At 43.7% G+C, this 25,502-nt stretch overlaps 2 protein-coding genes across 4 annotated transcripts; both read left to right on the forward strand.

The window, feature by feature from the left end:
• The first annotated feature begins 852 nt into the window (after positions 1 to 852).
• On the forward strand, positions 853 to 9,182 carry kiss1rb (KISS1 receptor b). Its single transcript, XM_018759027.2, has 5 exons — positions 853 to 1,414; positions 1,840 to 1,964; positions 4,601 to 4,736; positions 6,749 to 6,987; positions 8,247 to 9,182. The coding sequence occupies exons 1-5, from the start codon at positions 1,141 to 1,143 to the stop codon at positions 8,592 to 8,594; spliced, it is 1,122 nt and encodes a 373-aa protein (XP_018614543.1). The 5' UTR covers positions 853 to 1,140; the 3' UTR covers positions 8,595 to 9,182.
• Positions 9,183 to 11,965: 2,783 nt separating this feature from the next.
• Positions 11,966 to 25,002, forward strand: golm1 (golgi membrane protein 1). Of its 3 annotated transcripts, none has more exons than XM_018758929.1 (11): positions 11,966 to 12,110; positions 14,048 to 14,255; positions 14,446 to 14,625; positions 20,753 to 20,807; positions 20,897 to 20,999; positions 21,151 to 21,274; positions 22,397 to 22,592; positions 23,219 to 23,407; positions 24,032 to 24,157; positions 24,317 to 24,464; positions 24,613 to 25,002. In XM_018758929.1, the coding sequence occupies exons 2-10, from the start codon at positions 14,127 to 14,129 to the stop codon at positions 24,436 to 24,438; spliced, it is 1,224 nt and encodes a 407-aa protein (XP_018614445.1). In that variant the 5' UTR covers positions 11,966 to 12,110; positions 14,048 to 14,126; the 3' UTR covers positions 24,439 to 24,464; positions 24,613 to 25,002. The 3 variants fall into 3 exon arrangements, with proteins under 3 accessions (XP_018614445.1, XP_018614444.1, XP_018614446.1); XM_018758928.1 differs by having other exon boundaries at positions 24,616 to 25,002; XM_018758930.1 differs by having other exon boundaries at positions 23,294 to 23,407; positions 24,616 to 25,002.
• The last annotated feature ends 500 nt before the right edge of the window (positions 25,003 to 25,502 follow it).

The raw sequence follows: 25,502 nt of genomic DNA on the forward strand, positions 1-25,502 counted from the left end.
CTGCTTACCCAGCAGAGACCTTTTCCACAAAATGCAAGATACAGGCGTTCAAGAAAATATTCTCATCTTCAGTTGAAAGAACATTTATTCCACCGCTTTCACTTGTAAGCGATGCTCCCCTCTTCCCAGGCTATGTTTGAAAATTGTAGTTTTACATTTGCAAAGAAAAATGAAATATTAATATTTATTTCTTTAATTCATTCAAATAATTCAGAAGTATGTATTTGTCCTCTGCACATGCTCACTGTTATTTTACACATTGCATTTACTGCTCACAAAAAAAAAGGCTGGAGAAGTTAGTTGGACAGAGATGTGAAAACCATTTCTAAACTTAGTGAGCCAATGTAATTATTTCAAATTAGGACATAATGAGGCTCGGTAACTTTAGGCAGACATGAAATGCACTGTCATTGTGACCTCAAGTTTTTATTTCCTCTCTGCAGGATGATGACTGTCTGCTTTCTATCTGGCTTCTGTGGAAATAATATTTAGTCTCGAGCGAGATACCACGGTAAAAACAGAACAATTTGAAAATAAAACGAAAAATATTTCGGCGATCTTGTTAACCCAGCATGCGTGTTCAGCAATAACTTTGATGTAGGGCTCTAAATGCATGAAAAAAAATAGGAACCTAAGAGTACGGATAATTCACATGATAAATTTTACCTTTGAATAATTGCATGAGGATGTATTATGTGGAGGCTGCAATGCATTATGAAGTAGGCAATGAAAAAAAGAGGAAAAAAGGAAACGGAGAGGGAGGGAAAAGGGGACGAGTACAGCAGAGGGGGTGGAGAGAGGAGGTTTAAAGAGAGGGAGAGCGAGGACTGGAGAGCTCGTGGGCAACCAGAGCGCCTTCTCCTGCCTCCCCCGACTCTTTGTGCGCTGCCACTGCTGCCTTAGCCTCTCTCAATGAACAAAGTGAGGAACAATCAGGAGCTTCTTCTGCTCTGAACGCTTTCCCAGGAGAGGGAAGTAGCAGCTGAAGTTCTGGAAGCCTCTGATTTCCATCACAAGCGTCTGTGCAGAGGATGGATTTACCTTTCACCTCTTTATTCGGGTTCGCCAGCCGAGCCATGAGCTAACCGACAGCTCCGAGGGTTGACACGCTTCATCCGCACAAGCGATGAGAGGTTGAAAATGGCACAAACGGGGGACGTCACAGCGGACCGCGCCCCACCTGGGTCCGAACTGTGGAACGCCACGGCTGGCACGCCCTGTCCACCTGATCAGGGATTCGGGTGCAATAGCTCCGCGCTCCTTGAGCCCGAGAGCCCCCCGCTGTTGGTGGACGCCTGGCTCGTGCCCCTCTTCTTTGCCCTGATTATGCTGGTGGGGCTGCTGGGAAACTCACTAGTCATTTATGTGGTCACCAAGCACCAGCAGATGAAGACAGTCACCAACTTCTACATTGGTAGGTCTGTTTCTCAAAGTGTTCTGCGTGATTTATCTATTCCTCGCCGTGCGATGATGTGATTGCGTCCCAGCCTGGCAGCGGACTGTATATCTATCAGACCGTAGAGCTCTGTAACAGGATACATTTTTCCAGGAAAAGTTTTTTCCAGTGATATTTTGTAATTCAAGCTCAAACCTTCAAAAAGAAAATCTTGAACGAGGAAAAGACTTTTTTTTTTTTTTTTTTTTTTGCAATCAGATATGAGTGGAAACTGCTAAGGTGTTTATATTTGTTTCAGCCGTAAAGTGTGCGGATTTAATGGTTGTGTAAAATGTCCTTTTCGGTGTAAGTTTGTTTTATGGAAAATTATTACCCGTTCAAGTTCCAGGTAATCTCATACAGATTATTGCTGAAGGCTGTGTCCTTATCCAACCCTTAACTAGCTAACCTGGCAACAACGGACATCATATTCCTGGTGTGCTGTGTACCATTTACTGCCACCCTCTACCCGCTGCCCAGCTGGGTCTTTGGGGATTTTATGTGCAGACTGGTGAACTACATTCAGCAGGTAAATGAACCATTTCTTTACCTCATTCTTTCGTCTTACTATTTCTTTCTCGCTAATGTGCTGCATTATTCTCTGCTTATTAATTTCATTACAAACTCATTTTAGCATCTATTTGGGCATCTGGTAACGCAGTGCTGAAAGCTGCTGCCTTCGGAGCCAAAGGTTGTAGCTTTGACTCTCACCTCTGACTGTAGTACCCTTGAGCAAGGTATTTACTGTAAATTACCTGGTTGTTTAAATGGGTAACTAATTGCAAGCTTGTAACTCTAATCATTGTAACCTTTACATTCTAAGTAGCTTTGGAGAAAAGTGTCAGCGAAATTAATAAATGTAAATTTATTTCCATGAAGGGGGGTGCGGTGGCACAGTGGGTTTGACCGGGTCCTTCTCTCCGGTGGGTCTGGGGTTCGAGTCCCGCTTGGGGTGCCTTGCGACGGACTGGCATCCCACCCTGGGTGTGTCTCCTCCCCCTCCGGCCTTACTCCCTGTGTTGCCGGGTTAGGCTCCAGCTCCCTGCGACCCCCGCATGGGATAAGTGGTTTCAGACAATGTGTGTGTGTGTGTGTTGTTTCCATGATTAATTACTGAACCTGATGACAGTTGTAGTGGAAATGACCACATACAGGCAGGCTTTACAACGTCTATGGATTTAGCAGATGCTTTTCTCTAAATTGACATACAACACAGAGTATGTAGACACACACACACACTTTCTGAACCGCTTGTCCCATACGGGGTCACAGGGAACCAGAGCCTAGCCCACCAACTCAGGGCATAAGGCCGGAGGGGGAGGGGACACACCCAGGACGGGACGCCAGTCCGTCGCAAGGCACCCCAAGCGGGACTCGAACCCCAGACCCACCGGAGAGCAGGACCCGGTCCAATCCACTGTGCCACCACACCCCCCCATACAGAGTACATTTATTTAATATTTAGCAGACATTTTTCTTCAAAGTGACTTCCAATGAACTCTATGTAGTGTTACTAGCCCACAGACTTTATTCACCGCAGTGACTTACACTGCTAGATGCACTACTTACAATCATGGGTCACTCCTCCATACATCAGTGGAACACACTCTCTCTGTCCCTCACACACTATGGGTGAACCTGAACAGCATGTCTTTGGACTTTGGGAGGAAACCAGAGGAAACCCGCACAGACAGGAGAACATGCGGACTCCATACAGACTGACCAGGGATCGAACCTCTCGCTTCACCCACGCGGGGTGAGACAGCAGTGCTACTTTCTGTTTCACCGTTCCACAGAGTACACAAACGTGTATCCCACAACAGATAGGGGACTTGGATACATACAGGTGATCATTGAAGCACGGCTTGTTTCTTTGATACTGCTGTTTTCATAGTGCACACAGTCCAGGAGCCACCTGTGCAAGTGACATATAGGAATGCAAATACTAGATCAATTGAAAAGTGCAGTAACAGGTGGTGAAGGACTATCTTGCAAATGTGTCTGGAGCTCTGGAGGGAAATGGGTGGGTCTGAAAGATTAATTTTGGAACACTTTATTGAATTCTGCAAGGGGATCAGTACTTCTGAGGACCTCAACGAGTTCATTCTACGACACTGGGGTCAAAACTGTTAGGCTTCAGATTTTCGTACCTTGTGAGGGGGATGAGAAAGCGGCCAGAGGAGGAGGAGTACAGAGTTCTTGTCGGGGTGAAGGGATGAATCAGATTCTGTGGGTAGTGGTATGAAAATCCTTTTACTGTGGGTTCTAACTAGATTCTTGAACTAACCAGTAGAGACAGAAGAAGAGGGGACGTACGTGAGAACCCCTTAGCAGGTCAAACACGACTAGTTTGCAGCATTCTAACTGCTGAAGAAGCCTGAACACAGTGATGACCACACAGGAGGTCACCGCACAAGTTCTGGTGAGATATCAACGTAACCTCTACCAGAAGCTGAGTGAAGTGTGGTGTGAGATACTGGCGGGTTCAACAAATGTTGGAGAGGCTATATCTGCAGGAGGTTCTTGGAGCTGTGGCCTCCTGGGAGAAGCAAAGACTACAGTTATATGATAATCCTAGGCTTTTAACTAATGGTGAAAATAAGATGAGCGAATTGTCCAGTGAAGTTGACAGCTCTCAACAGAGGCAAGGACCAGTAGGGAGGTACAGGACTTCAGTCTTCGAGATGTCCAGTTGCAGGTTGCGACTGGTCATACAGCTGAATTTGTCAGAGAGACATTCTGCAATGTGTAAGGATATGCAGTATCTGTGTCAGCTTGAAGAAAAGATAAGAAGAGCTGTGTATTGGCTGCGTAGCAGTGATAAGAGAAGCCAAAGGAGGTAATGACCGAGCCAAGGGACAGGGTATAGATAGAGAAGAGTAAAGGGCCAAGAACCAAGCCCTGTGGAACAGCTGTTGAGAACAACTGAGGGGCAGACAAGATACCATGCCAGTAAGCAGCCTAATATACTCCATTTTACTGTGGTTTAGATATTTTTTTATTTCGAATCATGTGTTTACATAGCTTGGGGCTGCTGTTTTTGTGATTGCCATTAATCTTTTCTCACTGAAGTCCACAGGAGTCTGCATTCAACGTAAGATGTGCGTTGAAACACATCGATGTTGTAAGGATGGTGAAGGTTTTTTGGCCCAACCTCTGTACTAGGTGACAGTGCAGGCAACCTGCATAACCTTGTCGGCGATGAGTGTGGACCGCTGCTATGTGACGGTGTACCCCCTGCAGTCCCTCCGCCATCGGACCCCACGCATGGCCATGGGCATCAGCCTGGCCATTTGGATAGGTACTAACCTCCTCTGCCTCCAAACCCAGAATTTGCATAATTTCCTAACCCTAACCCCAGTGTGCTGTATTACACACATAGACAGATAACCTCAGTCTTTCAGAATGGGTAACTTCATACATCTTTTCAATCGTTCAGTGTCAATAACCACTTGCCCAGTGGAGGGACAAGGTGGTGTAGGGTCTGTCCTGGAAGCACAGGCCGAGAGGTAGGATGCACCCCAGATGGGATGCCAGTCCATCGCAGGGTTATCACACACACCTGCCTGTTCACTCACAATACAAAGTCTACAGGCACTTAGGATTTGCCAGTTCACCTGAAAAGCATGTCTTTAGACTGTGTGAGGAAACCAGAGCACCTGGAAATATGCAAACTGTTCACAGACTGAGAAAGATTTCAACTCATGTATGAATGCAGTCACCAGCACTACCCATTGTGCTATCGTGCAAGGCCAATACATCATTGTCTTTGAAATAAAGAGATCATACTCCTTTCATTCTTTCTGAATGGAACTCAACACATCTTCAGCTCAGACAGAAAACACCCTCCTCCCTCATAATGTATAAGGTGTTTTTTATTTAGATATTGAATAACATCAGAAATATAGTTAAAGGATCTCCCATCTTTATTTTTCATGACAACTATAAAATAGAAATTTCACAGCTTCAGATCCTTCAACTTCAGAGTCACTGCCAGCCAACAATGAAACAGCATCTCAGCTGTTGCTCTAGCATACAAAAATACAGACAAAACTCCCTTTTCTGGGCTGAACTCTGAACTGTATTTGATTCAGCAACCATATTCATAACTGGTTTGTTCCCAGTCTTGGTCCAGGTGACAATTCGCGTTTGCTGGGATTTGTCCATCTGGCCTCACTTGATTTTCCACAATTTAGCTGCTCATTTAGTGAACTTCACAGCTAAAGCCACAATGAACTAAACACCTTAGTGCACTACTCAGTGTTTTTTACGAGTCACGTGAAACAAAATCTGTGTTGGTTTAAAAATCTGTTAGGATTTATTTATGCCAGTAAAATATGTTCCATGCATTTGGTCACTTTTGAATCAAATAAATTATTTTTTAACCCTGTACTTATTAACTAATCCCACATTACATAATTGTTGACACACTGAGACCAATTAGACAAATATGTAATTGTAATCATTTTTAAGTTAAAAAGTGTCAGTTATAGTACTCATTTTAAGGGTTTATGTTCAGAAACATTTTTGATGATCTGTTCGCTGTTACAGATATTTCCAGAATAACACGTTTTGATTAATTCAATAAAATAATGACAGCGAACATTATTTGAATCATATGAAGCGTTCAGTCCGCAGCTTTCTCAATAATCATCAAATAAGAGCTTGAATTGAACAAACGCAGCATACACTGGGGTTTGCTACGTGATTTGCTGTGATGGACTGGGATTTGCTCCAAATCCTCTTTACCTTGCCTTGACAAGTTGTTACACAAAATGAATGGCTGTGGCTGAAAAGGATCAATACTAGATTGTGCAGAAAGCTGTCTAAAACTGCCAAATCCTAACTGCGTGAAGATTTAAAGGAATATGAGTTACTAAAGTGAATATGTAAACACAATTTATTTCATTTGGACAACAGCTTCCAAAGTAACAGGACTATAGTAAAATGTTTACCAACCAAATACTGTAACTTCATCAATGCTTTAAGTAAAAGTGAATACAGTGCATGCCACCATTCTTAAATATCAAATTTGACATAGCTGTATATAAATTTATTTGAGGGCAACACTCATATTTAGCAGTAAAAAGTCCATGCAATTACATTGAACTGTTTATATTTTGAAACTATATGGTTAAAAGTATACAACTATAGTGTGCTTTTGGCAATAGTCCATAGCAGCTCCACAGAGGTAGATTCTGTAAGGGTTCAATTATATTGATTTTATGAATTAATGGCGATGAACGCTTTGGATGTTTTAGTTTATTTGCTCACTCTGATGTTTTGCTTTGTGCTGTCCTTTTCTATTGGTAGGCTCTTTTGGCCTGTCAGTGCCAGTAGCCATGTACCAGAGACTTGAAACTGGATACTGGTTTGGCCCCCAGACTTACTGCACTGAATCATTCCCCTCCGTGATACATCAGCAAGCTTTCATCCTCTACACCTTTGTGGCAGTTTATCTCCTGCCTCTCCTGACGATCTGCGCCTGCTATGCCTTCATGCTCAAGCGCATGGGCAGACCTGTCGTGGAGCCCACTGATAACAACTACCAGGTCCATCCTTCTTCTCATGGTTCTTCATAATGCTGGTCTCCAAAATGACTTTTCAAATTTTTATCTTCTGTTTTTAAACTTGTCATCCATCATACTACTCAGCCCTAAAAAGCAAAAAAAAAAAAAAAATTATGGTGACAGATTTATTTCCAAGTAAATTTCTTTTCTAGTGAATGTTGTTTTTGCTTTTTCCATTTTATTGGTTATTTGCTCTATGGATATGGACATATTTGCATTTTCTCAGTGCTGTATTTCAGTAGTCTGTGCTGTTTATAAAACTAACTAGATGTTTTTAGTATTAAAAAAGTTGAAAAGGCAAAGGAAAGCCTTACCTATCACACACATTTTACATGTGTTTCTTTGCTCTATGCCTGCGTTCTGCGTCATTGCGTGAGAAGAGCACGCTACAAAAATAAATTGAATTGAACAACAGAATAAAAAGGGGAAACTAAGACAAATGACATAAGAAAAGAGAAAGGGGATAGGAAAAAAGGGAGCATGCAAATATGTAACAAATTGAAATATGCTTGAATTTTAAGTTCTTCAGTAGTTTTGATATTCAGTACTTTATTTTCAATAAGATTTTCTCTGTATTTAAAAGTCAGGAGTTTTGCTAGATTTGTGAAAATGGTTGACTTTTTTGTGACTTAGGAACATATTATTTACATTTATTTAATTAGTCAATGCTTTTTTGCAGAGGAACTTGGAGTTAAGTTACCTACAATTGTTTACCTGTTTATACAGCTAAGCAATTTTACTGGAGTTATTCAGGGTAGATACCTTCCTCAAGGGTATTATAGCTGGAGGTCAAAAGGCAGCAGCTCCTTCCTCACCACTATATCTCCAGCTGCCCCATATTTACTGTTCCCATTTAAATGAATGGCACTTAGATTATTTTATGAGAATTCAACTTTGAAGCAGATTATCAGGCATTAAGATCATTATATGAGAGATACATGGTAACTGAGTTTCTTCAAGTGCATTGAAGCCCACAGAAGTGATAACACATAGTTTCTGAACACACAGAATATACAGAGTAAGTTCCTGATGTTATAAGATTAACACAAGGGTTATTTTAGATATGTTGATTCCAGAGGGCTCAGTATTTGCATTTTTAAAGCAGTTAATAGCCTCAGCAATGAGAAACAAAGGGAAATTAGCAAAATGAGTGACATGCAGAAATTTACATAAATCCAGAAGAACCAAGGTGACAGGTCTCTACCCGTCGAATTCTGAACGTGCCATTTTCTCCACTGTAGGTCCAGCTGGCAGAGCGGTCAGAGGCAGTGCGTGCCAAGATCTCCAAAATGGTGGTAGTGATTGTTGTGCTCTTTACTGTCTGCTGGGGTCCCATCCAATTCTTCATCCTGTACCAGGCTTTCCACCCCAACTTCCGCAAAAGCTATGCCCTCTACAAGATCAAGATCTGGGCTCACTGCATGTCCTACTCTAACTCCTCTGTTAACCCCGTTGTCTATGCCTTCATGGGGGCCAACTTTAGAAAGTCCTTCAAAAATGCTTTCCCTTTCATCTTCAAACAGAGGGTGGGCAGTACTGGGGGGGGCATGGCTAACACCGAGATGCAGTTTCTTTCATCTGGCACATAGAGCTGTGGAAAGGCCATGGGTCCTCTATAAATGTTGAAGGTACATTTTTAACTACGTGGATGCTAAGGGAAAACAGCTACGGGCAGAGCGGCTGGAGGCTTCTAAATTTAACAAAAAAAAAAAAAAAAAAAACACACTTTGTTTAGTAAGTTATATACATTACTCAAATTAAATCCAGCAAAAATCTAGTAATCGCTTGTGAAAAATTCCATGACAAATCTAAAATACAAGAGAATGTAAATGGAAAGCCAGAAATGGCAAATAATCAGGTAGACAGAAGTTAAGACAACACCTTTTTGAGTTTTGCATTTGAATCTGAATATGTAGAGTTCCTGTAGATCACATACCATGACAATGCAGCACAATACTGATCTTCAAAAACCCACCCTGAGACCTATGGTACAAGTAGATATCTCCTTTGGAAATGTTTGCAAGAAACACCCCAAATAAGCAGCACATTTTATGTCATAAAGACCTTGGTTTTAATAGGTGCCTAAATTTGCTGCTCACTTTCAGAGCTACAGTGTAATCTGGACTGCAGCCCTCCAGCTAATGGGCCATTAACACTGCAGCAGGAAGACGTTTTTAAAAAGCTAGTGAGGACACATTATGGTGTACATGATGTATCTGTTCTGTGAGTATAATTTTACCCAAGAAATTAATGTTTGGTGTAACCCTGTAAGGGTTCTATTTAATATTTTGTTTGAAAACTTGTGATTGTGTGCAGTCGACTGAATGTAACTCAGTTTTGTAAAATAAAATTATTATACAATGAAAATATTGGGTACTTTAATTCATCAGAAGCTGCTTCAGGCTTCATTCTAAAATTACAGTATGCAGATAAAAAAAAACTGAAAACCGTGCAGTACAGTGCTAGTATTTGTAGTTCGGTTTAGCTCTCAGAATGAAACAACTGGACATGCTTAAAAGTTATATCATAATAAATATTTTTCAGATGAGTCCAAAAACAATGCTCCAAAAAGCCAGAATAGTATGATGTACTGTTAAGTGCTTTGCTTTGTCCCAGTGCTGACTGAACACACTCCCGTAGACAAAAATCTGGATCTTTAGGTAAACATATTATATATACGCACACATACATTTGGCAAAAAGCCTCCTTTACAGCTGCTGGTTCTTTCCCAAGGCCAGATTTTTACCTGCAGGGTAATGAAAGATTTCCACATGCACTGGAACTAAAGAATGTATTTTACAACTATTTTATACCAGAAACTTATAATAGGTAGTCCTGGTGGGTCACAGCATGTGCAGGTTTTTCAGCTTCATTTTAACCTCTGACAAGCTCTCAGCTGCAAAAGAGTAATTGCATCAATTAGGGAGTAATTAGTTCAACCTCGAGCCCAACTGGACATATAGAATAAAACTCTCCCCAGGCCCATGCCTTCAGAATTGGACTTAGAACAGCAGCTCTCATAGACAATGTGGTTGTTTCTTTGTTCCTGCTGTGTGCAGGACATGGGGACATTGCTATGAGCCAGGCAGGAATGGTACAGTGACTTGTTGGGGAATAAAAAACACTTTGGTCTGTTCTTTCATGATTTTGCTTCTGCTCTTGGGGTTTGTGAGCAAGTGAAAATGCCCCAGAGTGCATCACAGAAATGTGTTTTAGATTAATTTTAGTTTATCCGGTAGTGTGGAATACCACTGCTGATGTTTTGGTCTACTGAATACTTAACAAGCTGTTTGTTTAGTTATTCATTTGCAGATGCTTTTCTCAAAAGCAAGTCACAACTACAATTATTAACCCATTTACAAAGTTGGGTAATTTTTTTTTTTTTTTACTGGAGTAATTAAAGGTAAGCAACTTGCTCAAGGGTGCTATATCAGGAGGTCAGATTCAAACCTGTGTCCTTTGTGTGCAAGGCAGCATCTCCAATCACTATGTCACTATACCTGATGACCCTTGATGAACCACTGCACGGGGATATTTTTCTTTAATTTCTTCAATTATTATTTGTCTGGAAAAATTAGAAATACTGATTGTGGTACTAATGTGCAGTTGTGGGGCAGCAGAGGGCCCACAGACCTGAGAAACAGCACTGGCCCGTTCCACACACACAAATAACACTAAAGATTATCACAGAATATCAGGACCTGGAACTGAGCACAATTCTTCCTGTGTGTATTTTAAATTTTTTTTTTAATATTTTGCAGAAGTTGTCGTGAAATGCATAGTACTGAAATTGCTCTAACAAAGTGTAATTTTTTGTCAGTGCGCTTGTCACCCCGTGATTACACACATTCATATATTTAAATTTGTACGCTCATATATTTTAGCAATTAAATTATTAGAAGAGCATAAAATCCTCCATAGTTTGAAATTATTTTTCAAAACTAACGGTTTTGACGACTGCCATCATCGCAAGTTTTATGGTGCTAGTGGCACAGTCCAGATGACGAATTGTGGCAGTATTTCCACAACTATAGAATAAAGTTGATTACTTATATTTCCATGTATCTGTTGAATAACCAGAACTAAAATTTGATTAGTGAACGATCGATTAGTGAGCTGTTACTAAATGGAACTGTTTTTCCATTGATAATGTATTGTAGCGCCGCGCTCTGGGTCCGGAATGGGCGAAAATGGAAGAGTCCGTTCCTAATGAACGGTTATTGCAACAGCGGCACACAGCGCGAGCACAGGAAATTATACGCTCGAGCCGAGGACCCCGTTTCCTCCAAGATGTTATACCTTGTTCTTAGCCAAAAGGCCGAGAAATTTCCTCCAAGAGCTCAAAACCTTTCCAGCCTAACTCAGCATCTTGGGGTTTCGTTCGTTTTAGTCTCCTCCTTATCCCCGTCAGCCCCCACAGCGGTTGAACACTCAATTCACATGATTTTACCCACAACGAATGAATTGTCTACTATAATTTCCAATAAACCAGTTTTCCCGCTCAAAGAATCTATCTTTGAAAGATGACACTCCCCAGCAGCAACGCGGGTCGTTCGCAGTGCCCGGAATTTAACAGAAATTATTGACTCTACACTAAAATGTAAAGTTAAAACGTACATTAAAGCTGATGTTCATTAAATGAATTTAAGTTCTAATCAACAGCATCAGAATAAAATTAAAAAACGGTTTCTGACGTAGTAATTCTGGGGGGGAAAAAAAAAAAGCTTGTATGAAGCACTGAAGGCCTCGGTGCAAGGATTTTTTAGGTTCCACACAGTACATCCACTTATGTACTCTAAAGCACAGTACAGTATGAGAATGGCTCCGGCTATACGCAGCCTGAAATATACACTGGTGTACAGTTTGTGTCGTTAGCGAGGACCTTCCTGCTAGCGGCGGGGTACCAACTCACTGCAGATCAACTTCCGCATTCCCAACTCACTTCCGGTTTGCTCTTCGGGACACATCGAAGTAGACGGAACGCGCTTATCTGTTCGCGGCTATGGAGTCTCGATAGGTGGACAGCTTTGTGCAGTAGAAGACTGAAAACGCAGAAGCGGAACATTCCTTTCAGGCACCACTTTGGACCTCCGTGTTCCTGTTTAGTGAGTAGGGTTTTTTTTTTTTTTTTTTTTCCCCTTGTCGCTTCGTCACTTCAGTAACTGCAGACTTACGTTACTTAGCGATACTGATACAGCTGCTTGGTTCTGCATCGAAATCCTGCACAGATTTCGGCTCTTCTCGTCCTGTTCCGTGAGAAGAAGGGTTAAATATAGGAGCAGATGAACTACCGACCAGAACTTCGTGTTACGTGGGCTCTCAGGAAAATACGGTCCAGTGCTGTATAATTTTAATACGCTGAGTGAGTCATTGATTGATTTAACGGACGTCTTGCTAAAGCGACCAGTGAACCTGGCCTGTCTAGTAGTTTATGCCCACACCTTCAAGGTGATTTACAGTAGTTATACTGTGACTACTTAGTGAGTCACTCATCCATACACCAGTGGAACACACACACACTTTAGTGACCAATTCACTGAAAGCATGTCTTTGCACTGTGGGAGGAAACCAGAGCACCTGGAGGAAACCCACGTAACATGGGAGAACATACAAACTCTACAGACTGAACAGGGATTGAACCCACATCAGGTGCTGTGAGCCAACAGTGCTACTTGCTGCACTACACTGTGCTGCCCTAATAATAATAATGGTGATGACTAACTAAATGGCAGGGAGGGGGGAGTGTGTTTGTTGCCGAAAGAGAAATAGTCCGTAGAAAATAATTACATTTCTTTTTGAGTCAAATGATGTAGGGAGGTGTGACACTAATGCATCTCTGTATCTGTAATAATAATCACTCACTATTTTCAGGAAGTCATTCTTTACAATTAGGCATTGTTATGGACAGCTAGTAGCGTGGTGGTTACCGCTGCTGCCTTTTGACCCAAAAGTCACAGGTTCGATTCACCAGCTGTAGTACAGGCGGTCCCCGGGTTATGAAATCTGACTTGTGTACAACCCATAGTTACGAACCAACCCCTTATTGCCTGGAAGTTAATTTTTTTTTGTCATCCTTAAGTAACGATGAAATGAAAACTTCATATTAAACCTATTATATTCAAAATTTGAGTTACATACAATGATTTGTAATAACAAATGGACACTACTTTGCGACCCGCATCAAATGTTGCACGTCTACATTGGTTTGTCGGCTCGTGGGTGGACAAAGACTTCCTTCTTTTCTGTCGGGCCTTGTTGCTGTTAACAGCGTCTTCTGTGTTACGGTATTTAGCTTTAATTTTTTTTGTTTTTACCTTAACCATGGCACCAAAGTGCGAATGTGATGCAAGTGATGGTGATGCATCCAAGAAAAGGAAAACGATCACGATTGAAACTGATGTGGAACTAATAAAGTGATCAGAAGAAGGCGAAATGCCAACGAACGTTGGAAAAGCGAACATTAGTTTCTTTAACGTTTTGCACGCACGCACTCTCTCGCTCTTTCTATTATAAACACTGTAGTTGTCACGACCACGCCTGCACCTCAACCAGCGGCTTCAACTGGAGCACTTGGCTATAAAAGACACTTTAACCTCTTCCCGGTTGCGGAATCTCACTCGACGCAACGATCCCATCTGTGTTCTCAAACCTACCTCGCTCTGCTCTTCCAAGTCCTGTCCCTCATCGTTCCCCAGTCCTGTTCCACATCTCTTTGATAATGTCCGCCTGCAATGTCCCTCGACCATGATTTTGGCTTCTCACCTGTTAGTTTGCTGATCGATTGACCAGTCACCAGTTTAGTCCTTTGATTCTGAATAAATGATCTTGCACAGTCCCCAGCCTCCATATGGGCTGAAATGTAACTGTGATCTATAGTACAACCACCACACTGTATTTTTCAACCAACAAGTATAAATAGATTAATCATTAGTTGCTGTTACTGATACCATACCAGCCTGCTCTGACTTGTAGTTATCTGGCAGTATCTCACTGCCCTTTTACAAAGCTACCAGTTCCTTCTGATTGATTCTTTCACCCACAGGGTCCTGCTGAATCAAGCATCCCTGTCTGTGGTGGTCCCCAGCCTGTCTCCTGGCCGTCTCCTCAGACGCTGGTCTGTCATGGGGGCTCTGGGTAACAGTCGCCGAGGTGGAAGGACACCACCCCTCCTGATAGGAGCTTTGATTGCCTGCATCATTGTGCTGGGTTTCAACTACTGGGTGTCAAATTCGCGGAATGCGGAGCTTCAGGTTTGTAGTTATTTTGACGATCCGATTTCACCTTAATCTTGTAAGGTTGTGACAGGTGGTTTGGTGTGAATCAGTGTGCTGAAATTATCTGGTCCATCTGTTTCCAGAAGCTGTTTATCCTGTTGGGGTGTGCTTTCTGTTGGATCTTGAAAAGAATTTAACTCTGAGGCCTCTCTTGTTGCTCACACAGACAAAGCTGTATGAGCTGGAGGGGATAGTGAGGCGTGCTGTAGCAGAGCGGGGTGCTGTTGAGAAGAAGAAGAATGAGTTCCAGGATGAGCTGCGGAGACAGGGAGAGCAGATCACCCGCATCGAGAACCAGCACAGCAGTCAGCTGGAGGAGGCCAGAGCAACCTGGAAGGAGGAGAAGGTATGCATGTCCAGGCTTATGTACCTGGAAAAACTCCAGACACAGAGAGGTGTTTGTGATAGTTATTCACTGTATTTTCATGACTTGAGACCCTTTTTTGCTTCTTTGGTTACTCTTGATTTCAGTGCAGGTTCTGGGGATAAAACACCCTTTCAGAATTTAAGACAGTATCTTTTTTTTTGTCCTTGGGGACAAATCATGCCTCATTCAGAGTACTAGAACCTTTTAAGTTGGAGAAGTTTGACTCTGGGAAGATTTTAAAGTTGATTGACATGTATTGTATCTGCTCTTCTGATGGCCTTCCCTATTCTGTGGGTAGGAAACAATGTAGTAATTCATGGATTTTTAGCATGTAATGCACATTATAACTGACTGAATTTGGCTTCTCGTTCATTTCAATGAAATGATGGAATAAAGGCAATTTTGGATTAATTTCTAGCCCCTACCTCCTCTGTTGTGTGGCTCTGAAGAATAAAAATTTCACGGTCAGTTTAATCAAATTGCAGAATAATAAGACACCACTCCACCTTTGAATTAAGAATGAGAAGTTTTGTGTTCTCCCTGCTACTTTTCAAGGCTGTTTTCAGTGTATAAGCCTGCCTTTCTGCTTTGAGCTAAATAAGAATTCCCAGTATACTTTTGTTGTGTTGCCATGGCACCGTTGTCAAGGAGATATGTGGGTCTGACTATTGCCAGAGAGGTTTGCAGAGCCTTTTAGTAATTAGACTGGAAAAAAAAAAACACCTAATCACATTTCCAGAAGCATGATAGGTCATGTTGGTCAGAAAAGCAGATGCCAACTTTCATGTTCAATTCCAGTAAAATGACAAAACTGCAAAAGTTGCATCAAGTTCTTGTTATGCAAGTCCTCTAAACTTATTGTTTAAACAATAGATTTACTTTGCTTCTGTGGCACAAAACCTGTGCAAATGTTTTTTTTTCTGTGTGAGGTCATACTAGATCCTGCTTAAGAGGATATAGATTTTTGCAATGCAAGTTGTGATGATTGATTTGACACTTCTCACAACTTTGTATAATTATGACACCACTTTCATCCTTGGCCAATAATTACAAAAACACACCTGAAGGATGGTATTACAGAGTAACCCAAGATGTACCATGCTGTACAATTAATTCTTGTTAGTGTTCAGGTTGTTTTTCAGTGTTTTATTTTCAAATATGCAGTGATTTCTGTATGTTGTTTTCATACTGTACTGTCTATTACGTTAAATTTGCGCCAAACAATTACTTATATTACCCATGTTAAATGATGTTTCTGACATAGTGGTCCACTAAGTTCCATCCATCCATCTTCCTCCGCTTTTATCCGGGGCCGGGTCGCGGGGGCAGCAGTCCGAGCAGAGTACTCCAGACCTCCCTCTCCCCGCACACCTCCTCCAGTTCCTCTGGGGGAACCCCAAGGCGTTCCCAGGCCAGCCGGGAGACATAGTCTCTCCAACGTGTCCTGGGTCTGCCCCGAGGCCTCCTCCCAGTGGGACAAGCCCGGAGCACCTCCCCAGGGAGGCGTCCAGGAGGCATCCGGAACAGATGCCCGAGCCACCTCAACTGGCTCCTCTCGATGCGGAGGAGCAGCGGCTCTACTCCGAGCTCCTCCCGGGTGACTGAGCTCCTCACCCTATCCCTAAGGGTGCGCCCAGCCACTCTGCGGAGGAAACTCATTTCTGCCGCTTGTATCCGCGATCTCATTCTTTCGGTCATGATCCAGAGTTCATGACCATAGGTGAGGGTAGGAACGTAGATCGACCGGTAAATTGAGAGCTTCGCCTTACGACTCAGCTCCCTCTTCACCACAACAGACCGGTACAATGACCGCATTACTGCAGACGCCGCACCGATCCGTCTGTCGACCTGCCGCTCCATTTTTCCCTCACTCGTGAACAAGACCCCAAGATACTTAAACTCCTCCACTTGAGGGAGCAACTCCCCCCTAACCCGGAGGGAGCAATCCACCTTTTTCCGACTGAGAACCATGGCCTCGGATTTGGAGGTGCTGATTCTCATCCCCGCCGCTTCGCACTCGGCTGCAAACCTCCCCAGTGCACGCTGCAAGTCTTGACTTGATGAAGCCAACAGGACCACATCGTCCGCAAAAAGCAGAGACGAGATCTCGCGGCCACCAAAACAGACACCCTCCGTTCCCTGACTGCGCCTAGAAATTCTGTCCATAAAAATAATGAACAGAATCGGTGACAAAGGGCAGCCCTGGCGGAGTCCAACATGCACCGGGAACAGGTCTGACTTACTGCCGGCAATGCGAACCAAGCTCCTGCTCCGGTCATACAGGGAACGAACAGCCCGTAGCAACGAGCCCCGAACCCCATAATCCCGAAGCACCCCCCACAGGATGCCACGAGGGACACGGTCGAATGCCTTCTCCAGGTCCACAAAACACATATGGACTGGTTGGGCAAACTCCCACGAACCCTCCAACACCCTAGTGAGGGTATAGAGCTGGTCCAGTGTTCCACGGCCAGGGCGAAAACCGCATTGCTCCTCCTGAATCCGAGGTTCGACTATCGGTCGGATTCTCCTTTCCAGTACCCTGGCATAGACTTTCCCAGGGAGGCTAAGGAGTGTGATCCCCCTGTAGTTGGAACACAATCTCCGGTCCCCCTTCTTAAAAAGAGGGACCACCACCCCGGTCTGCCAGTCCAGAGGCACCGTTCCCGAACTCCACGCGATGCTGCAGAGGCGTGTCAGCCAAGACAGCCCCACAACATCCAGAGACTTGAGAAACTCGGGGCGGATCTCATCCACCCCCGGAGCCTTGCCACCGAGGAGTTTTTTGACTACCTCAGCAACTTCAGCCAGGGTAATGGACGAGTCCCCCTCCGAGTCCCCAGCCTCAGCTTCCTCTACGGAAGGCGTGTCGGAGGGATTGAGGAGATCCTCAAAGTACTCCTTCCACCGCCCGAGAACATCCTCAGCTGAGGTCAGCAGCGCACCACTTCCACTGTAAACAGTGTTCGTGGAACACCGCTTCCCCCCTCTGAGTCGCCGGACGGTTTGCCAGAATCTCTTTGAGGCCGACCGAAAGTCTTCCTCCATGGCCTCACCGAACTCCTCCCAAGCCCGAGTTTTTGCCGCGGCGACTGCCAGAGCCGCGCTCCGTTTGGCCCGTCGGTACCTGTCAGCTGCTTCAGGAGTCCCATGAGCCAGCCAGGCCCGATAGAACTCCTTCTTCAGCTTGACGGCATCCCTTACTTCCGGTGTCCACCACCGTGTTCGGGGATTGCCGCCGCGACAGGCACCGGAGACCTTATGGCCGCAGCTCCGAACAGCCGCACCGACAATGGAGGAGCGGAACATAGTCCATTCAGACTCAATGTCCCCCACCTCCCTCGGGACCTGGTTGAAGCTCTGTCGGAGGTTGGAGTTGAAGACCTCTCTGACAGGGGCCTCCGCCAAACGTTCCCAACAGACCCTCACTATGCGTTTGGGCCTGCCAGGTCTGTCCAGCTTTTTCCCCCGCCATCGAATCCAACTCACCACCAGGTGGTGATCAGTTGACAGCTCAGCCCCTCTCTTCACCCGAGTGTCCAAGACATATGGCCGAAGGTCAGAAGAAACGACTACAAAGTCGATCATCGACCTCCGACCTAGGGTGTCCTGGTGCCAAGTGCACTGGTGGACACCCTTATGCATGAACATGGTGTTCGTTATGGATAAACCGCGACTAGCACAGAAATCCAATAACAACTCACCGCTCGGGTTCAGATCAGGGAGGCCGTTCCTCCCAATCACGCCCCTCCAGGTATCACTGTCGCTGCCCACGTGGGCGTTAAAGTCCCCCAGTAGAACGACAGAGTCCCCAGTGGGAGCGCTTTCCAGCACGCCCCCCAGGGACTCTAAAAAGGCCGGGTACTCTACACTGCCGCTAGGCGCATAAGCACAAACGACAGTGAGAGACCGTTCCCTGACCCGAAGGCGTAGGGAGATGACCCTCTCATTCACCGGGGTAGACTCCAACACATGGCGGCTGAACTGGGGGGCTATTAATAAGCCCACACCAGCCCGCCGCCTCTCACCTTGGGCAACGCCAGAATAGTGGAGAGTCCACCCTCGATCGAGTAGAGTGGTTCCAGAACCCAAGCTGTGAGTGGAAGTGAGCCCGACTATATCTAGACGGTATCTCTCAGCTTCCCGCACCAGCTCAGGCTCCTTCCCCGCCAGTGAGGTGACATTCCAAGTCCCAAAAACCAGAGTTGGCGCCCGAGGTTTGGGTCGGCCGGGCACTCGGCTCCGACCACCGCCCAAATCACAACGCACCGGCCCCTTATGGTTTCTCCGGCAGGTGGTGAGCCCACCGAAGAGCGGCTCCACGTTGTGGCTTCGGGCTGAGCCCGGCCAGGCCCCGTGGGCATAGACCTGGCCACCAGGCGCTCGCATGCGAGCCCCCCCCCCAGGCCTGGCTCCAGGGTGGGGCCCCGGTGACCCCATACCGGGCGGGGTAAACGGACGCCTTGATTTTTTTGTCATAAGGGGTTTTTGAACCGCGCTTTGTCTCGTCTGTCATCCAGGACCTGTCTGCCATGGGAGACCCTACCAGGGGCATGTAGCCCCAGACAACATAGCTCCTGGACTCATTCAGGCACTCAAACCCCTCCACCACGATAAGGTGGCGGTTCACGGAGGAGGGTCCACTAAGTTATCTGGTTTAAGTTATTGTTGTCAGTGGCAATGGACTCAACTCAATCTCCTGCTCAACAATCTAGGAAGGGTTATAAAACCATTTCCAACCAACTTGAAGTCCATAATTGTACTGTGAGAAGGATTATTTCCAAATGAAGAACTTTCAAGACAATTGCCAATATTTGTATCAGTGGGCATCTCACATAGTCCATATAGTGCTCATAGAAATCGCAGTCCCCAAGAGCCAGGGATCCATAGGCCTCTGACCATGTTAAAATTTGTCACATTATGAATAAAAGGCCAAACAAATATGGCTTTTGTAGAAGGGTAGTTGGAAACCGATTTCTCTCCAAAAACAACATGGCAATGTGGTTTAGGTATGCAAAGTTGCATCTGAACAAACCCCAGGATTTCTGAAAAAATGTCCTTTGGACACATGAGACTGAAGTGGAGATGCTTGGTCATTATGTACCATGTTTGGCTTAAACTATACATAGCACATCAAACCAACTGTGTAACCAAGAGTGCAGTGGTGGAGGGGTCATGATTTGGCCATTTGGCCTTGCAGTCATCAATTCAGCCTTCAACTCCTCTTCATACCAAAGGGACAAATGTGAATCCATCTATCTGACAGCTGAAGCTTGGGTAAAATTGTGTCATGTAACATGACAATAATCCCAAGAACAGCAGCTAATATATAATTGAATGGCTGAAAAAGAAAATCAAGGTGTTGGAATGGCCAAGTCAAAGTCCACGCCTCAGCCCTGGTAAAATGCTCTGGCAAGACCTTAACAGGGTTGTGCATAAGGGAATGCCCTCACATGTCAATGGACTGAAGCAGTGGTGTAAAGAAGAGTGGGCCAAAATTCCTCCAAAAATGACATGAGAGAATAATACACTCATACAGAAAAGTTTTGTTAATGTTGCTAATGGTGGTTCTGCAAGCTCCTGGTCATGGGGTGGACTTAGTCTTTCATGCATGACTTCTGTATGTTGGCTTTTTTTTTGTTAAATATAGATATATAGTGGGTATATTGTGTGTTGTTTCCCACCTGAGGTTAGATTTACCTAATTTTGGGACCTGGTAAGAAATTGTTTTTGAATGTCTTTCTACATAAAACCATACATTGAAAGAGGGTGTACTTTTTCCTCATCACTGTAGGAAGAGTAGTATATGTAGCACTGTAAGATGGGCAGTTTTGACAGCTAAATATTAGTTATTGATATCTTTTTCACTGCCATTTTAAAATTTCTTTTCATGTGTTCTTTTAAGAAATTGTTCCCAGGCTAAAGAAATATAATTACTTTTATAACCCTCTTGGGCTTTTTAAGGACTGCCAGTATTGTGTACAGAAGTGTCCTAGTTTCTGCTACAGCCACTTTTCACTTCTTCTGCAGTGTTATTGTGGATTTGGAGAGTTATTTATCACTAGATCATCTTCTGTTTTGGAATGAAGTCACGTTTTTATTTCAGGAGAAACTGCTTCTGAACATCTCTTCCAGTACCAAGACTATTTTGACCATAAAAGGTAAGCAGCATGTTGTGTTCCCTGTACCATGCTTGGAAGAGTATTGAGTGAAGTTAATTTAATTCACCCTAATGTTTCTGTCTCGGCAGGTCAGTTTAATGAACTATCTGAAAATCTGGAGAAGATACAGAAGAAACTTCAAGATTGTGAGAAGACTGACAGCTCTCTCAAAAAAAGAATAACTGAGGAGCAGTAAGTGTACCTGCACTCTGTTCTGGGAGTCAGAAGGAGGTGCATTTCTCTTCAGTTTGTCCAATGTGTACGTTCACCAGATGTTGCTGAGGGGGCTGGAAATATTGTTATTGGAAGTCACCTGATACTCATCTGTGTGTACTTTGGTCAGGGCACAATGCAAATCTCAGCTCCAGAGTGTGAAAGATGAATGTACTGCTAAGTTGGCTGCCACCAAACAGAAAGCAGAGCTCATGACAAAGAACAACAACTCGCCTTTGCCAACCCATTCACAGGTAACTTGTCCCACCATGCCTCGCAGCTGCCCTGTTTACATCTTCACAGAAAACCGCTGAAAGGGGGGTCTCTTCAACTGTACTCCCTGCCCCTGTAGAGCTCCCCTTGTCGTTTTGCTGAACCTGCCTGTCTTGACTTTTCAGTGTGTGGGGAACAAAGGCAACATAAGAGAACCTGTGTGGACAGGGGCCTTACTTGCCTCAGTCTTCAGTTTCTTTTGAATGGCTGGGCAAGGTGGAGTTCCCACTGCTATGTGTGTGCCTGTGTCTCCTGACTAATCTTTCATAACTTCCCCTGTTGCCCCCTCCCCCAACAAATGATTGCTTCTTCATTTAATTGAAGCGTTTCTCCAAAGTGTGTTACACTGCTAGTTTTGTTTACTAAACTACTTATAATTATTGACCCATTTATATCGTTGGGTAGCTTTTAATGGAGCGATTAAGGATGAGTACCTTACGCATGGATACTACAACAAGGATGAAGTATTTCAAACCTGGGTCTTTTGAGTGCACAGTGGCAGCTATAACATCTTGCCCCTGCTGCCCCATCGATACAGCAGTTGCATTCACTTCCAGATATGTTACAGATATTTTTAAGACTATTGTTACATATATGGGTGCAAACATAGTTTTAAGTTAGGTAATTTTGTTTAGCATTCTTAAGATCAAAACACACTTAATTCAGAGATGTCAAAATAGTCGAAACTATGGTCAGAATTTGCTCCCCAAGACAAACCTAATGATTTAAGTTAGTTGGAGAGAAAACAACGTACGCAGAGCTAGATGGGGTGTAATAACACAGCCGCTGAAAACCCTGTGGTGTTCAATGGGCTAAACTAATTCAGGGTTTCATTACTAAATGAATATTCACTTCTCACAGAGAACATGCTGTACTGCGCGATGTGCTTTTGGGTTACTTTGTGCTAGAATGAAATGTGCATTTCATTAAATAACTCTCATTAATGTTGAGTTTTCTAATGACTCACCTTTGATTTCCTACTCTTGTCCCATAATAAAAACTTATTTCATTATGTCTTAAGATGTTTTTCGATAGATGTCCTATATCGAACCTGCTGACTTTATTTTTTTCAACAGTAAAGTTAATTTTACGTTCTCATTCAGGAACCCCCCACGCCCCCAGAAGCTAAAGCCACAAAGGAAGAAGATGCAATGAAGAAGCCTGAACAGGGTAACCCTGAGAAGGGGTCTGCACAGAAGCAGAAAGAGGAGCGCAGCTCTGTGCAAGCACAGGGCCAGCCGCTGTCAGAGAACATCAAACTGCAAGAGCTGGAAAACAATGAGATTATTGAGGCCAAAGGTGCTTCCATTTGTTTCCTCTGATCTATGTTTTTTTTCCCCCCTTCCCCCCTCCATGCTGTCAGATAAGTACAGCTGTACCTATGTTCAGGAACGCCTCTCGTAGCAAACTCATCTCATGTTCGGTGACATTACTGCTTAGGTGTTACTGTTTGTTGTCAAAGTACACGTTAAGTGTGTAGCACTTTTGTCTGTGCTGTTTGTGGCATCAAAATGTTCATGCAACATTCATAGTGACGCTGATGTCTAAATGTTTGCTCAGCGGGTTTCTAGCATGTAAGGGGCAGCTGATAGCGTAGCGGATAGAGCCGCTGCTTTTGGATATGGAGGTCACAGGTTTGAATCCCTCTTGCTGTACTACCCCTGAACAAGGTACTTTCCCTCAATTGCTCTTCTAAAAATTATCCAGCACTATAAATAGGTGAATAATTGTAAGTAGCCTAACACTGTAAGTCACTTTAGAGAAAAGTGTCAACTCAATGAATAAGTGTAAACGTGTCTCTACGTTGTAATGAAACATTTAACAACTAGCACTTAAACAGTTGTCTACCATTGATATGTATCTGCCTGTATTGGTATAGTGCTTTTTCATCTGTTTTAAATGCATAACTGTTTTTTTGTGTCCAGAGGTTGAAATCCAGGCCCCAAACCCAGAGAAGGATGCCAGTAATTCAAATGGTAGACCAGTATCTGTGTCCATAGATGCCAAGGCAGTGGACAAGGGTGCTGTGGAACTTGGGAACAAAGCAGCCAACAGCACAGAGGGAAATGATCTGGAGGTGTTTGATATACATGGGACAGATTTCAAGGCTGAGGGTGAGATCCTGCTATTCCTCACATGTCTCTGTACGTCAGTGAAACGCAAAGCATGCAGTGGGTAACATCAGGATGTGCTTCGGCCGATAATGCAAATCAAGCAGTGGCTTGAAATGTGTGATTTATAAGAATATGAAATTTGAGACTTTGGAGGTGGTATGTAGTGGGTAATGTAAAGTGATTACTTGTGTGTTTCCTTTTGTTCTTTTAAATTTTTTAGAATATTAGTTATTCTTCCTCTCTGCTGTGCTGACCTATGCTGCAGGTAGAAGTACTTGGAAAAACATTGCTGTGCTTAAGAGTAACAAGGGTAAATTTACCATGCACATTGATCAGAACTTCTCCATTCAAACACATTTGTTTAAATGTCTGGAAAGCTTCCTCTGGGGTTTCAGCTGTGAATTTTTGTGGTAAAGAATTCCTTATGGACAACGGAGCAGTGGGTTTGAACCTGAAGTGTGTCCAGCATAGACTGTAGAAACACGTCAGCTGTAGAAGTTCTCTACAGTCTTCCTGCATTGTGTCTTAACTTCTTGGCCTGGAACGGCTGGAATGTTCACTTCAAGGTATGCTGACTGTGCCATAGCATCCCAAACTCTTTGCATTATTAAATTTGGCACACAGACACCGAGGATGGCAGAGTCCAAGAGAAGGCAGTGAAGGAGGAGGACATTGCGGATTATAACGGAGATGAGCAGAACATTGGCGAGTCTGAGGTGGACAAAGAGGTCCAGCTCACTGGGAATGCAGGTAGGACTCTTCTGCCTGCTCTAGCTGTAGGTTGTCTCATCTGCTTCTGTTTCAGGTGAAGGAGCTCTCCTTAAATCCTGGGAAAAGTTGTGGTGGGTGAAGGTGCTCTTTTCGATTGTGTTGGAAGTGTTTCCTTAGGCTTCTCTTTCATAACCCAAGGTAAAGAGGAGGACAAGGTACAACTGGAGGCAGATGTAGAAGGGCCTGCAGACTATAATGGTGACGAGGATAATGAGGGCGAGTTTGAGGCAGACAAACAGATGGAACTCTCAGAAATGTGAAAGGACACAGCACAAACCGTTGTAAGGTACGCCATCTCGCCGCTGTCTTTGCTGATGAAAACTGGCCAGAGCAGTGCACTCTGGGGAAACCAGTCAGCCTGGGTGTGCTGTCACCATGTTGTCTCAAACCATCACAGGTAGTGCAGACTTTACTAGCATCTGTTTTTGCATTAGCAGCTGCTGGTGACGGTGTGATCTGAGAGGAGAGGATCAGACACGGGGACCCTGTGAACTGATTTAGGAGACAGGCTGTGTAATGACGGGATCGGCACCATGAGCACACAGCATTTGATTATGAAGGACCTGAGCTCCTAGTTGAACTCCAGGAAAAGGGTTTGAATGTTACTAAAAGCAAAGTTATTCTTGTTCTTCCAGCTGAAGTATAACGCTAATTATTTTGCCTTAACTTTCTGGATCGTCCAAAATGAATGTATTTTTTCTTTTTTTTTAAACAGGGATGTAGCAACAACTTTTTTTTGTTTTAAAAGACTGCTGTAAAACCCGAAGATGAACTTGGTGTATTGAGAAATGCAGTTCTGATGTTCTTACGAGGGACTGTCCTTTTAGATGGATAAATATATAAATGAAGTGCTTTGTGAAGCCTAGAATATTTTTTTGAAAGTTTTTATTACCATGAAGATATTTCCTGGAGTTCTGCTGTTTTGATTCGTTCTTTTTGTCATGTTTCAAGCTGCTCAGTTGGTTTGTCATTTGAAGCTAATTCTTATGTATCCATTCCTTTATTTTTTTCAATAAGCCTTTTAAATAAGGTTTTATTGTTCCTCAGATTGCTGTTCTATATCTTATCTCTGTCTGGTCTAGCCTTGACAAACTGTTCTTTTAAATTAAAATGCTTTTTATCATTAAGGATTCAGATTTTTTTTTTCCTCCCCTCTGTATTGTTGGTGCTTATACTGGGAAATAAGAATAATGTATAGCATGAAATTTCAAACCCTGATTGATGAAAGATGAAATTTATGATAAATATTCTATAATTTCAGTACCATAAAAGACTGTATGGTAAAGGAAAATGTGAATTGAGGAGATATAAAATGTAGCCTTTT

The sequence above is a fragment of the Scleropages formosus genome, chromosome 17, assembly GCF_900964775.1.
Source record: "Scleropages formosus chromosome 17, fSclFor1.1, whole genome shotgun sequence".
Lineage (NCBI taxonomy): Eukaryota > Metazoa > Chordata > Actinopteri > Osteoglossiformes > Osteoglossidae > Scleropages > Scleropages formosus.

What these genes read in the sequence shown, in the direction of transcription:
- kiss1rb (XM_018759027.2), top strand. Translation starts at nt 1,141, where the DNA reads ATGGCACAAACGGGGGACGTCACAGCGGACCGCGCCCCACCTGGGTCC. An exon ending in AGTCACCAACTTCTACATTG is followed by an intron (nt 1,415 to 1,839) that starts GTAGGTCTGTTT and finishes ACCCTTAACTAG; the next exon opens with CTAACCTGGCAACAACGGAC. An exon ending in CAGCCTGGCCATTTGGATAG is followed by an intron (nt 4,737 to 6,748) that starts GTACTAACCTCC and finishes TTCTATTGGTAG; the next exon opens with GCTCTTTTGGCCTGTCAGTG.
- golm1 (XM_018758929.1), top strand. Translation starts at nt 14,127, where the DNA reads ATGGGGGCTCTGGGTAACAGTCGCCGAGGTGGAAGGACACCACCCCTC. An exon ending in CAACCTGGAAGGAGGAGAAG is followed by an intron (nt 14,626 to 20,752) that starts GTATGCATGTCC and finishes TTTTTATTTCAG; the next exon opens with GAGAAACTGCTTCTGAACAT. An exon ending in AAAAGAATAACTGAGGAGCA is followed by an intron (nt 21,000 to 21,150) that starts GTAAGTGTACCT and finishes TACTTTGGTCAG; the next exon opens with GGCACAATGCAAATCTCAGC.